Genomic DNA, 13,361 nt, shown 5'->3' with positions numbered 1-13,361 from the left:
GGCGGAGGAGCACTTTTGCAGCAGGAAGTACACATGTGTGGTCTGGTGGAGTTCGCTCCAAACTTCTGCGCGCCATGTTGCGCCCACTAATGGCATCCGGCGAGATGAGCCGTAAAAAGCCACTTGTGACATGGGAAAAAGCGTTGCGCCCCAGATTGCTACGGTTCGGGTACCCCGGTTTGCCTGTAATCAAGTACATCCCGGTACAACGGTCCCGGCATGAGCGAGCGCGGGCAAATTATATTTCGAGGAAAACTCAACGAGACATGCCATATTTATGGCTCATTTCGCCGCACAATTTTTCATCCCTTATCGTGCGATGACGCTCGTAATGAGCCGTTGGTAGCGATACGTATGGCATGTTTTTTTGGGAGCGGCCATTGTCGCACTTCTCGTTCTCTGTCTCTCTTTCGCACTCTTCACCACATCAATTGATAATGATGTGGCCATCGATGTAAGGGGTTTTTGAGTGGCGATGTAAATGCCATCCACGTGTCAATTAATATTGAATAGGAATTTATAGAGCTCCGATAACCGAACGCCGTGTTTAGTGGCGGTTTGCTGAGTGGTTGGAGCTTCCCTTTTGAATGACCGATCGTGTTATGCCTCCAACCGGGTTTATTAGACTCATAAACGACCGTTTCAATACAACTCACACGATATAATCATCCCCATCCGAAGCGCGATCGTTTCAGGTACGGCGTATCATAACGACGTGAGGCACCATATTTTCCCCGTAAAAAGGCTTTTCTGCAACACGCGGCATAATAGAATACGTGCTGCCCGTGCAGGCGAACGCAATCGAACATAAATCACCGTTAATCAACATGGCCGGTTTGGGCATGGGGGCGCCATTTTTCCTTCCAAGCCCACCCTTCGGGTGCGTACGCCATTAATCTTGCGAATGCCGTCGGTTTGGAGAGCGGCTAAATTTAATTTGCTTGCGAAGAAACGCACCACCATCCAGGCCCTTTCGACAAGGACGCACTGGCAGGTTGTGTGCGCGATCGTGGATAAACTTTCCCGTTCCGCATTTCACCAGCGGCAGCATCAGCATCAGCAGCACCGCGACAGCTGACGGTCGGAGTGCCGTTAAATCATAATCTCGGGGTGTTCCGCGATATCCCGGGGGGCTGTGGTAGTAAAAGCCAACCGGAGTGTGAGCACCCGTTTATCCACCTTCCTTTCGGAGACACAATACAGCCGTCGAGCGTGCCAGACAGAGACGTCTCGGGGTTTTCCCAGGGTTGGATAGAAAAAAGGGGGGAGAGAAAAAAACCTTTGACGCGACCGAAGCGGAAACTTTACGATGAGGACATCAAACCAGCAACCCAGCGGCCCAGTCCGCTGATCGTTGATGTAGATGTTGGCGGCGTGCGACTTGACGCGAGTTCCCTCCCCCGGTGCGTTGAAGCGATCCCGACCCGATTGAGGCATGTAAACACTCCGAACCGTGCCAGCTGGGCACAACCATCGGTAGCTCCCGTGCGGTTCGTCGAGTAATAAACGACTTTGTTTTGGCAAATTGACTGCACCCGAGATGATCTGGCGGGGGTCGGCGAGCGACTCGTTAAATCCGGCCGCTTCGGCTGCACCGTTTCGCGGGAAAACTAGCCGAAAGCGGCCCAGACGCGTCTGGAGCAGTCGTGGGGACGGTTTCCGCATAATGATGACGTGCGACTACGCGCCGAGTGTGGCCCGCGAGCAGAAGTTATGCCTTTTTTACGCTTCCACAACATCAAACGCCAGACGGAACGGGTGCCTGGGGAAACGGTTCCAGGCGGTGGTGGGGAGGGCTTTTCGTGTGGGGTGTTTCGTTTTACGGCAGGGATAAGTGACAGAGATTTAAAGTTACCGCTCCGGCAGGGCGCATTCGCGTTCGTGGAGGGGGGATGAGAAGGCTTTTCACTGGGCGTGCGGGAGTTTTCCCGGGCGGTGAAGGACTCCTCCTGGCGCACGTGATGGAACGTATCCTGAGCGTGGGCCTGAAGCGTGCTAACGCGCGCGTAATCCTGCGGCATAAATTGATAATTAAAATTCCACCCAACGGTACGCGGAATCTGACGCCAACCGTGATGGCATTGGCAGCTCAGGTGTGTCCTGTTTCGCGGGTGCGTGTAAAGTGTTTCGGCACTTTTGGGCGTGGGTTGGTTGAATTTTATCTTGCCGCGAAGGTGTGAGTTTTTGTTTTAGCGTAAAGCTGGTTGTTATGGAATTACAGCTATGCGAAACGATTTAAAAGCCGAATTCTTTCCAAGAACGAATCAAGCTTCAAATGTGTCTTGAAAAAGCACACATCTTCTTGTGTAGGTGCAGTAGTAGGCTATGACGCGGAAAGTCCTTCAGCAACATGGCGATTCTTCACGACATAAAATTGTAACTAATGTTTACATCAACAGTTTGAGGAGTTTAGCGCAAAGGGCTTGTAATTTCAACATAATTGTAGTATAAGGACGAAAATGAAACGCCTTGTGAGGGGGTTTTTCTTCATCGAACTCTACACAATGTTTGAGTGCAATTAAGATGAATTGTTCGCGAGTCCTCGCTTCATGCCACGAACATTTTGTTTACGCAAGCTTAGCTCATTGTTCCACGCGGTACACCAACACACGGAGGCAAGTTTTGACCCAAAACTCCTAGCTGTTCGTTACACAAATCAAACACACGTACACAAAAGACCAGACGGCCTACAATCCACATCCTGTCCCGCAGCTACCAGATCAGCAGCAGCATCATCATCCAGCCGATTTCTTCGCAAACATTCCCACCGACGAGGAGGGCGCTTCCGGAAAACATTACGCCCTCTCACCGTGCATTTCCAACTCATAAAGCCGTATGTATGACTTCCTCCGCCGTAAACTTCGTGCAGGGGTGCCTATTGTGGAGCCGGGCGTGCTGTCGAAGCCGAGCAAAATCAAACATCATTACAAACTAAGTTTATTTGAGTACGTTAGAATTTTACGAACAATTGCCTCGCGCCCGGCACACCTGCCTCGTGCCGGGGGTGGTATCCGGGCACCGGAGGTTTACGCGCAAACATGAAACCGTTTTGCGCTCGTCCAACAAAACCTCCTGCTGCTGTTAATGTCTTCCGGAGCCATAAATCTTAGCCCTTGCCGTTACGGTTTCTTCGTTTTATTCCCCTTCTTTTTTATCATCTTGCGAAAGAAAAACCCCTCTCACAATGTGTCACATGTGCCGCAGATGATGATGATGATGATGATGTCGGTGATGGTGATGGCCGTAAGGATGTTCCGTTTAGTTTTGCAGCCCCTTTTGATTGACACGTCGTGGGGGCACGCTTTATCTCCCCCCCTTGGCTGAGTTCGCTAATTTATCACCGACATGAAGGTGGTCACGTCGATGACAATGACGGTCACGCATCGGTTAACGTATCGCCAAATTGAGACGTTCAGCTCCACGGTGACATTGGAGAACTCGAGCGTTTTTCGTTGCGCATTTTCTTTTGTTCCTTTTTGAGCCACTTTTGTCTTGCGCTTTGTCTCGTGACGAGGCGCTTTTGTCCCTTCAATCGGCCGTCCATTGTCAGCACTGCGACGGGTTGGAAAATGGGGTAGGAAATGTTGGGGAAAATTCGGCGCCTGAGTGTCCGGTGGCGTGTCCGTGAACTTAGGTTTGAAGGACGGGAAGCAGGACTATATCTCGGTGTGATAATCGATCTCTCAACTTTGAAACACTTCCACAGACATAGCATCGGGTATTTTCCATTGTTTGAAGATATTTTCCCGCTGGAAAACCACCTCCATACCGATATAACATTGCTCAGGTTGGTTTAAAGAGCTGAAGCAAAAAATGTGAGCTACGTGCGCGATGTAACAAACAATTGCCTCGTGAAACAGCTTATTGCAGTTAGTTTTCCTTTGCATTTCACTGAGAACTAGAGGGCCTTTCTTGGCGTTTCACAACCGTGGCATGCAGCGCACGTGCTTATTTATGAATTCCGTTAAACGCGGCGAATATTAAACTGCAATGGATTGCTCCTGGATTGATGTATGACCGCCTCGGGAATAAAACAGGGGCATATAGCTAAAAAGTTAGCGCATAAAACGAACACACTGCATTTTAATTGTAGCATTTTCGGCTGGGTTGAAACAGTTTTTCTTTTTTAGAAACGTTCTTATTCACACATTGGAAACAAAGCCCACCCTGAGACACTTGCATCACGGTCCGGTTGCTTAAGAAACCAACATGTGGCCACAAACCCACCCATCATAACGCACAGTCGTCCTGGTTGCTTCGCTCGCCGCGCCACATTAATCCCTTACACATTAGCGCGCATTCGCATTAATCCGGCTGGCACTTGACAAACGACCCCTGTGCGCCATGAACCTGTTGCCCTTTTTTCCAGCCTGCACGTGCACCCGCGAGTGTGTGTGTGTTCCAAATTTACCAAACAATAGACACAGTCGACGGATTCGCGGCACCGGCGGCAAACGAGACGAAATCGACCGCCCCAAGACGAGCCAGACAGGTGTCCTGGCTGGGGGCCGAGAGACGAGCGTGGCACACAAGGCGAAGGGGGCGAATTAATTTCTGTCTCGTGAGGCTAAAAATAACAACGACCGTCGGTGACGCGACGACACGCAGCATCCAGACGTGGTCGAATATTTTGGCTAAGTGGCTCCGGCGGAGACGAACCGCACCCGGGGGTTGGTTAAATTAAACGCACTCTGCCGGCGGCTGAACAGCTGAAGTAACAACAATAAGTGTGTGAGAAAGAGAGAGAGAGAGAGAGAGAGAGAGAGAGAGAGAAGAATGGGAATGGAAAATTTCTCCCTCCGAACCCGACTTGTGATGGAAAAATTCTACAACCGGCTTTTACTACGGAATTCGATGGCAGCGTACGCGCTGTCACCCATTTGTGCCCCCGTGAAGCCGTAACCTCGGTGGCACGGAATGTTTTCTCGGCGTTCCTGGGCAAGCTTGTCTCGCGGGCCACTTTGGCTGTGGCGTGGTGTGATTTATTTATCACGACGTTGTTGCTTTTGCTCAGTGCCGGGTAATTATTTCGCGCGGGCTCTTTAGCGGATTGCGAATGCCGGCAGAGCGTGAACGGGTGTCACTTTTTTGGAGCGGATTTGGGAAACTTTTTACACCGTTAGGGCCGTTGTTTGTGGTGGGGGTTTTGCGCTGCTGAAAGTACTAATTGTTAATAATTGATTAATTGAACCCTTTTGTTCTTTTTTTGGGTAGGATCTGCATGTGTGTTTCGGAGCGTTTTTGTTGCTCATTATCATTTAGAAGCGTAAAATCAAAACTTTTCTAGCGATCGGACGCATTCCGGGCCGTAAATTAACGCGCTAATGCGTACGTCAAACAATCCACTATCTTGAGTATGCCAACAGCACAATCCTTATGCTTTCAAAAGACTCCCCTGCAAGGGAATGAGATGAAACGGGCGCCCATTTTTGAAGAGCGAATCGTAACAAACCACAACCGCGAGCGATCCGACCAAGTGCTTGCCACCGAAAGTGACAACTTTTGTGACAGATTACAGACTCGCGCGTGATCGTGCACGGGGGTGGAACTGGTGACTTTTAGGCCCAACGCCTCCCCACAAGATGGTGCCTAATTTGTGGTTATGCTACGCCGATTACACGTCGGTGGGTTTGATTTATGTCGCAACAGAGCGCTTTGGTGGCTTTGAGCCTTCAGCGAAAGGAGCAACTTCTCAGCCGTGCGTTGTTTTTTGCTGTTGTTGCGAGGACAAAATGGAGCACCCTCAAATTTAATTACACAACTCCAGGGAACGAATGATACGCGCACTCGAAAGTACTCGTCTGCCCTGGTGCTCATTTATCGTCATGATTTCGCAAAATCGCTTCCCTTTGGATGTGCTTGCCGTACACTTGAGCATCACGAGCTCATCCATCGCGGGCTTACGCAACTGAGTGCGATCATTTGGCGTTCATAATTGGCGTAATTCATTCGTCATCGCGCACTGGCACGATTTTCGTTTGATCTCGCGCTTTTAAACCCACTCCAGAGACGTAATCGCATTAGCGCGTTTCTTTTCGTTTTTTTTTTTAATTTTATTTATCTCACCCAATCTCTCTTTCTCTTTTTCTCTTTCGACAGATGCGACCAATGGATTTCGATCGTTTGTGATCGCACACCGCCCGTGATCATGACGTGATCGAGGCTACGGCATAATCACCTTTGTAGCACAGAGAAAGCATAAAAATTGAAGAAACTTAAACCCAACCGATCGCGAACGATCATCGTCCTGCCTCGGGGCTTAGCTCCGATCGACGCGATGAAAACCATGACAAATTGGCCGAGCGGGCTGTTTCTGCTGGTCCTGTTGGCCTTCGCTCGGCTCGCGAGCGCCTTCTGCCCAACACTCTGCACGTGCGAAAGCGATCGCAACCTGCGCACGTCCTGCATTAACGCGTCCCTCGAGGTAGTCCCGATCCAGCTCAACCCGGACGTGCGCCACCTCAACTTAACCGCAAACCAGATCACGAACGTGCACTTTACGCTCGCCTTCTACTACCAGCTCGAGTCACTCGATCTCTCCGGCAATCGGATCGATTCGCTTGGCTCGAAAAACTTCGAGTCGCAGGAGAAATTGCGTGCCCTCAACGTCACACGGAATGTCCTGCAGACGCTGCAGAAGGACACCTTCCGTGGGTTGCGTCGGCTTGAGCTGCTGCGGCTTGGTGAAAACGTTCTCGAACAGATCCATCCGACCGCATTTCAGGCACTTGGCGCGCTACGCCAGCTCGAACTCGATCGTAACCGGTTGGTGAGCTTCGAACCGGGTGTTTTAGCGCCACTGACCGCTCTCGAGACGCTTCTGCTCGCCGACAATCAACTGCTCGAGGTACCATACTCGGGTAACCTGGAACATGTGCGCACCTTGCGCCATCTCGATCTATCCGGCAACCTGATCGAGTTCGTCACGAACGGCAGCTTCGCTACGCTGCACCAACTCCGAACGCTCCGGTTGGCCGGGAACGTGCTGATGGAGCTCGATCCGAGTGCTTTCGCTGGACTACACTCTCTACAGCTGCTCGATCTGGCCGACAACAATCTCACGGTGAGTCGAAGGGAAGAGATATATTTTTTTGGACTTTCAAATAGGGCGGTGGAATTTAATAAACTCCCAAGCCGGTTGGGTAGGAACGCGTGATGAAAGCGATACCATTAGCTAGGGCGCCCCCGAAAAGGGCGTGGATTTGAGTGGCTTCGTTTTGTTTTGTCGTTGCTTTGTTGTTTTTTTCTTTTTCATTCACCCCAGTGTCGTAAATTAACGGCAAAGGATTAATGCACGACACCCGGCCGGGGTGGACCCAGGTGGTATTCCCTTTCGGGCCTAGCCGGCCCTTTGTGTGTTACGTTTTAAAAGCCGCCTTTCTGTGTGCTGGCGTGCGTGCGTGCGTGCGTCATCAAATGCAAATCACGCGATCGAACCGAAATCGAACCAAAATTTCCATTTCGAAAAGCTGCGGAATGGAATTATTCATGCCGAGCCAGTATCCAATTTTAAATGCGCTTTCTGTCGCATGTAAATTCGTTTTGGGGGAGAGAAAAATGTGCCCTTTTTAAACCCGGTCCCCTTTTCCACCGAGAAGGGTGTGAGCAAACGATGCCACACAGGTTTAAGCTTAATTGGGTTTAATCTGTGAAGTTCAATGAGAAAGTTTCGATCGGAAAGTAAAAGAGGCACACGTTTTGTGCCTCTGAAAAAGAGATTCATCATTTTTCACGGCACTCAACTCGAACTCAGTAAAACGCAAGCTCAGCCGCAGCTTCGATGGGTTCGGCGTTCCGTGCCAGCTGATAAGACTAATAATTTATTTCGTTCAAATCCCACAACTACCCTCCAGCTAGGGTAGGGAAACTTTTCACTTTCACCGGCTGATCATCGCGCTTTTCATTCGTTTTTCAGACCATCCCAACGGTGCAGCTGTCGAGGCTACACAACCTGACCACGCTGACGCTGAGCGGTAACTCGTTCGTGCGGCTGCCCGCAGTTGCCTTCGCGAATCTGTTCCAACTGCGTGAGCTGCATCTGGACCGGCTGGATCGGTTGGAGCACATCGACACGAGGTAGGTACCACGTTGGTTGTAAATAACGCCGGCGTACGCCATCGCAAATCGATTGTCAGCTCTGACGGCGTTGGGAACCGTTTATGAACTCCCAATTCGGTAGCTCGCGTGGTAAAATGGCGGGCGATGCTATCGAACCACGCGAAGGGTGCGATCGAATGGATCGGTGTACGGCGTGATTCACCGAATGGGGTTATCGGTGGGTGCGATAAAAAGGTTGCTGGCTCATGAGGCGCGCACACGTTCGCAAAGGAACATCCTCTTCGCGCTTTGGGGAAAGCGGGAACGAACCAGCTCCGACAAAAAGGGCTTCCGAACGAGCTGTCATCAATGTTTTGTAACGATCGCGAGGGATTATGGCGTTGGTAATATTTTTTTTGCTATTGCTTTTGCTGCACGAAACCCATGCGGGTGCACAAGTGGAGCGAAATATCTCCATTAGGGGGTGGCACTTTCATTAGCGGGCGTGATGTGGGTGTGGAACAGGGACCTGTTTAAACTTTGGCCCTTCCCAGCCATGGGATGGGCATGGTTTTACGGCATCGGCAACGAAGCCACGTACTCCACTCGAAGCGCACAATAAAAATGGCCACAAACGAGGGCTTCGGAATGCCCATGAATGACTCATGTTGAAGCGATGACAGGAAAGAGAGCACCGTAAAATGGTGCTCCTTTGTGTGAATGTGTACATGTGCATGTGTGCCCATTATTTGAAACCATTCCACGGATCGGTTCTCTGGAGGATATAAAAAGAACCAGTCCAATGGTTGGGGAAAATGAGAGATATTTTTGAGAAAAATTTTCCAACCATCCAAGCAACCGCACAGAATATAAAATTTGTTGCCATAGTGACCCTTTGATATGCTCACGCAAATTTAATTCAATTCAATCGCACGTGCAACATGAATTCCATGCTCACAGGCTATGAACTATATTGAAGGAAATTCTTCTTTTATTTGGAGGAAGTCCTTAAAGTCTTCAACTAATTTTTTTCTCACTCCAAAACTTCCTAGGCAGCAATAATGCGCCAAAGAAATGCTCCTGTCGTCTCCAAAATAGCGCACCTTGCTACCATTAATTTGTGGCAGCTATGCACAAAATTAAAACCAAACCCTCCCAATCCCAGGCCAACACCCGGCGTAAGGATAAAGGCCCTCTTGCGCACCGCCACAAACGCACGCTCGGTTGCCCCGGGATTGCGGGGCCTTTTGTCGTGACGTACGTCGTTGCCTTAGCAACCGCCACGATGCGTTCCCGCGACGCGCACGCATGCACGTGAAAGTTTCGCGTGTAATTTCGGGAACACGCGCGCCGGGTTTTCGCGTATTCGCGCTCGCGCGTATCCTCCCGTAGCGCGTTGCGTGGCGAAAATAGCAACCGGGAAAAGCGCCCGAATCCCCGAGCACCCGTGGCCCCTGCCGGAGAAAAATGTGATAGTTCATCATCCGGCACCGGTACCGGGGGTTTTGCTTTCTTCGTGCTCCCAACCGGTTGAAGGAACCGGTGACGAATGCCGCGCACAGAACAATGGAGACAACGCGGGTGAACTATTTTTGTACCATGGCCCGCTTTGTCCGCAGGTACCCGAAGAAACCCGGGCCGCCATTTTGCGTCGCACTCCGTCGGCGTATTTTATTGTTAGCCGGCTGAAACGGGTGTCGTCGCAGCTGCCAAATGGCACCAAATCCCAGTGCCGAGTGAGCACTTCCGTCTACGGCAGCCGGCAAGGAGCACACGTATCCTTGAGTGGAAAACCGGTTCAACATGACTTTAGCGGCGGTTGTTTCTGAAGAACGCGAGCCGATTTAGAAGCACGAGAAACTATTTCTGACACGTCCAATATCGCAAGTGAAAGCCGCCTTTCCCGGGGAAAGCGTTTTATTTCCGTCCGCTCGTCGAGCCGGGGGTTTGAGTGAAGTAAAACGTGTAGAACATTTCATGTCGGACCGCGTTTTGGGTACTCCCAGTGGATTTGAGACTCGTAAAGGCTACTGAGCAATTGTTGAGCAAGCCGCCAATTTATCAAACCATTATCGGTGTGGACGGGTGAATTTTGTGCAGTCGAAATATGAATTTGAAACACCTAATCTGTTCTTGGCATGCTGGAAGGAAAACTTTCCCCACTGTTAGGCAGCCATTTTGGAGTAATTTATTTAACCCAACTGATCGAGCAGCTTATACGCTGCTACTTGATACGATGGGCTTCGCCTCAAAATCGTCATATTCCATTTAACCCGATCACCATATCCGTATCAATCCAGCCCAGCTACCGGGCCAAATGAGCCGAAAGATGCCACAGGCGGATGTAACACGCAAAACGGCCCACTGGAGCTTATGCGGTACTCCACCAACAACCGCTCAGCAGCGCATTGTATAAATTGCTGCCACCATTAAACAATGCTATCGTACGGGTGCCACTCGAACCCAGGGCCTCGCTCGATTTACTCCCAGAGCGCCCGGTTAGTGGTGCGATAACTTACCGCGGCTGCATTTGCATTGTAACGCACGCCTGCTCATGATCCGTGGCCAACCAAACCCCCTCGAGGAAATTGCTGCCGTCAAGTGAAATGAAACGAAAAAACGGCTAAAAAATGGGCCATCCGAGCTGCGGAGCCGAGGAAGTGCTTTCCGGTGGTGGGTTTTTTGAATTACCGCCCCATTAGAGGCGTGTCGTGTGGCAGAAGCTCGTGGTAGAGATGTCCTTTGGTAAGACACCCGCGTGATTATATTTTTTTTATTATTTGTCATCTCAAAACCGAGCTCAAAACGATGCTCATTTGCTGGGCTTAATGGAGGGTAACCTTTCGTACGTAAAACAACACAAATAAACATCACAAAATGATCACTTTTGCGCATTCACAGGGCGTTCGTCGACAACACGCACCTGCAGGTGTTAACCCTGGATGATAACCCGTCGTTTTCCGCACTTCCGGTGCGGCTGTTCAACGGCAACCCGCACCTGATCGATATTTCGATGCGACGGAACGCACTACTCACACTGGATGCGGTTCAGTTCCCGCTCGATCGACTCCAGCGGCTAAAACTGGCCGGAAATCCGCTCGTGTGTAACTGCACGATCCGGTGGCTTTGGCGGCTTGTAACCGGTACACTCGACGATGCCGACGGTGATGACCCGGATGGGGTGGCTTTCCTGGCTCCGGATCACACCAACATCACAACCGTGCTGCTGATCGATCGCGACGAGATCGGGTGTGATCTCAACGAGGATGGTCTCGTGACACGGCGAACCCTGCGCGGTATGTCCGAGAGTGACATTAACTGTCCAGCTCACCTACTCACGGTGCTCGGTGTTCTGTTGGTGGTGCTGTTGCTTGCCCTCGGTGCTGGTGCAGCCATCGTGTACCGCCGAAGGACACGTGAACGCAAGAAGATCCTGCAGGAGCGCAAGAACGTGCACGAGCGCATCGTCCCGCAGAAGGTTGATAAGCTGGAACTCGAGCGGTACCTCGCTCAGCAGGTCCTTTCGAACGATTATCGTGAGCTGCGACCTGCTTGCGATCTGCCCGTTCGGTACGATCTTAAATACCCGGATCAAACGGCACATCGGGCGGATCCACGGTCGGATGCTGACGCCGATTCGGATCACTACGAGAACATCGACTACCTCCAGCATCAGCGCGCTCTTGGGCATGCAACTCAACCTGTTGGGTATCATTACGCTCAAACGGTGCAGCATCCTGCGTACCATTCGCAACACCACCAACACCAGCAACCAGGGCTGATGCCTACCAGGACGATGCAACATCCGGCGCACAAACACCAGCACCGGTACGCGGATGAAACCGGAGAAAATGGCCACAGTAATACGCTTCCGGTGCAACCTGGAGTGACGCAGCGTGGTCTGAATAGCTACTCGCCGAACTTCTTCATTTACGTGCTGTGTGCGCACTTCGTTCTGCTGCTGGTGATCTTATGATGAGGCACGACGTGGTGTTGCGATCGGTCGCGATCTCCGTGCGATTCGGTTCCGGTTCCGATCGTGCGTACGGCTGTACAGTGAACTTCCCGTACTCGTGGTAGGATAATGTGTTACACGAAGCTCCCGTTTTCCCGACCGAAACCCGTTCTTATACGTTACGTTAAGGTGATCATTTCTCGAATGCGGTCCAGAGCGCCATATTAGGATAGGATTTTCATGTTTATCCCACGCTGTAATTGGTTGGAGTCTTTTTCATTTGCTCCTTAACAAGCCTACTAACAAATATCCTCTACAGTTTGCATTCATCGATCCGGTTTGTGAGGAAATGTGAGAGTAAACATGTTTCAAAAGGTAAACGTATGATTTCCCGCGCTTTGTATGGTTTTTGTGTGCGGATGAAAATTAATTTCCTTTTTCTCCCGTGCTCGCTTTTCCGTTTCCCACTAGCAACGGTTGCCCGTTCCTTCCTTCATTCTGCGAATTGATTCGATTTGTACAGTAGATAGAGATAATTTATATTTTTACAACTATCCCCAGCCTCGGTAGGTGGGTGTGGTAAAGAACAAGGGATCGATGCAGTCGGCGTGGTAGGGAAAACCCCCTTAGGTACGTGAAGCATAAATGCAATCAGAAAAAAACGAAAAATAAAGCACCCACACACACACACGTAACAAACGAACTTTAAGCTCTTCTGTGAACGTAAATTTTTTGATAAAATTCCTCTCAACGAGTGTCGATCTCTTCCGCTATCGGTGGTTGAAAGCGAAACCACTTTAACAGGTTTTCCCCCATCGATCGTTTCGAAGTGCAATAGAGATTTGGTGGAAAACGCTACGGCAAACAAATGTGTGAGCGATACGAGGCGTCTGACACACTCGCAATAATATGATAACGAGTTGAAAGCAAAACAAATAAAACTAAAAATGAGAGAACGAAAAAAAAATGACATACATTTGTACTAACGAAAGCCGACGCGCTCGCGTTTGCAGGTTTTGTCACCGGCTTAAGAGAGATTTCGTAATGAATGGCGAGCCTATTTAGCAAATCTTTTTTGCAAAAACTCCCGAAAGGAAAAATATAAGCAATTCACGCGGAACGAAAATTGAAAAGAAAAAGAAAAAAAAAGAGAGAGATTAAAACATACAACAACAAAAAACCCAAACACGTCTAAGCGTAAAGCGTAAGCAAAATAAAACAATGAATCGTACGAATTGTAATACGCCCGATACTATTACACGAATATGTTAAACTGAGTTGTTATAAGACTGAGCGAGGAAAAACAAAACAAAAAGGAAGAAAAGAAAACCACTTGGCTACGGAAGAGGAAATAAATTTGACTACTGAA

General features: G+C 50.0%; 1 protein-coding gene across 1 annotated transcript; it reads left to right on the top strand.

The window, feature by feature from the left end:
• Window positions 1-6,286: 6,286 nt before the first annotated feature.
• LOC128727775 (nyctalopin-like) lies at window positions 6,287-12,013 on the top strand. Its single transcript, XM_053821720.1, has 3 exons — window positions 6,287-7,063; window positions 7,916-8,076; window positions 10,939-12,013. Exons 1-3 carry the CDS (start codon window positions 6,287-6,289, stop codon window positions 12,011-12,013), a joined length of 2,013 nt encoding a protein of 670 aa, XP_053677695.1.
• Window positions 12,014-13,361: the final 1,348 nt, after the last annotated feature.

Source organism: Anopheles nili, chromosome 2 (assembly GCF_943737925.1).
Source record: "Anopheles nili chromosome 2, idAnoNiliSN_F5_01, whole genome shotgun sequence".
NCBI lineage: Eukaryota > Metazoa > Arthropoda > Insecta > Diptera > Culicidae > Anopheles > Anopheles nili.
The sequence above is the reverse complement of the archived record's forward strand: the minus strand, read 5'-3'. Positions and strand labels throughout refer to the sequence as shown.

Excerpts from the sequence above, each read along its gene's own strand:
- LOC128727775 (XM_053821720.1), top strand. The coding sequence starts at position 6,287 with ATGACAAATTGGCCGAGCGGGCTGTTTCTGCTGGTCCTGTTGGCCTTC. Across the intron at positions 7,064-7,915 it reads TGGCCGACAACAATCTCACG|ACCATCCCAACGGTGCAGCT; the intron begins GTGAGTCGAAGG and ends TTCGTTTTTCAG. Across the intron at positions 8,077-10,938 it reads TTGGAGCACATCGACACGAG|GGCGTTCGTCGACAACACGC; the intron begins GTAGGTACCACG and ends GCGCATTCACAG.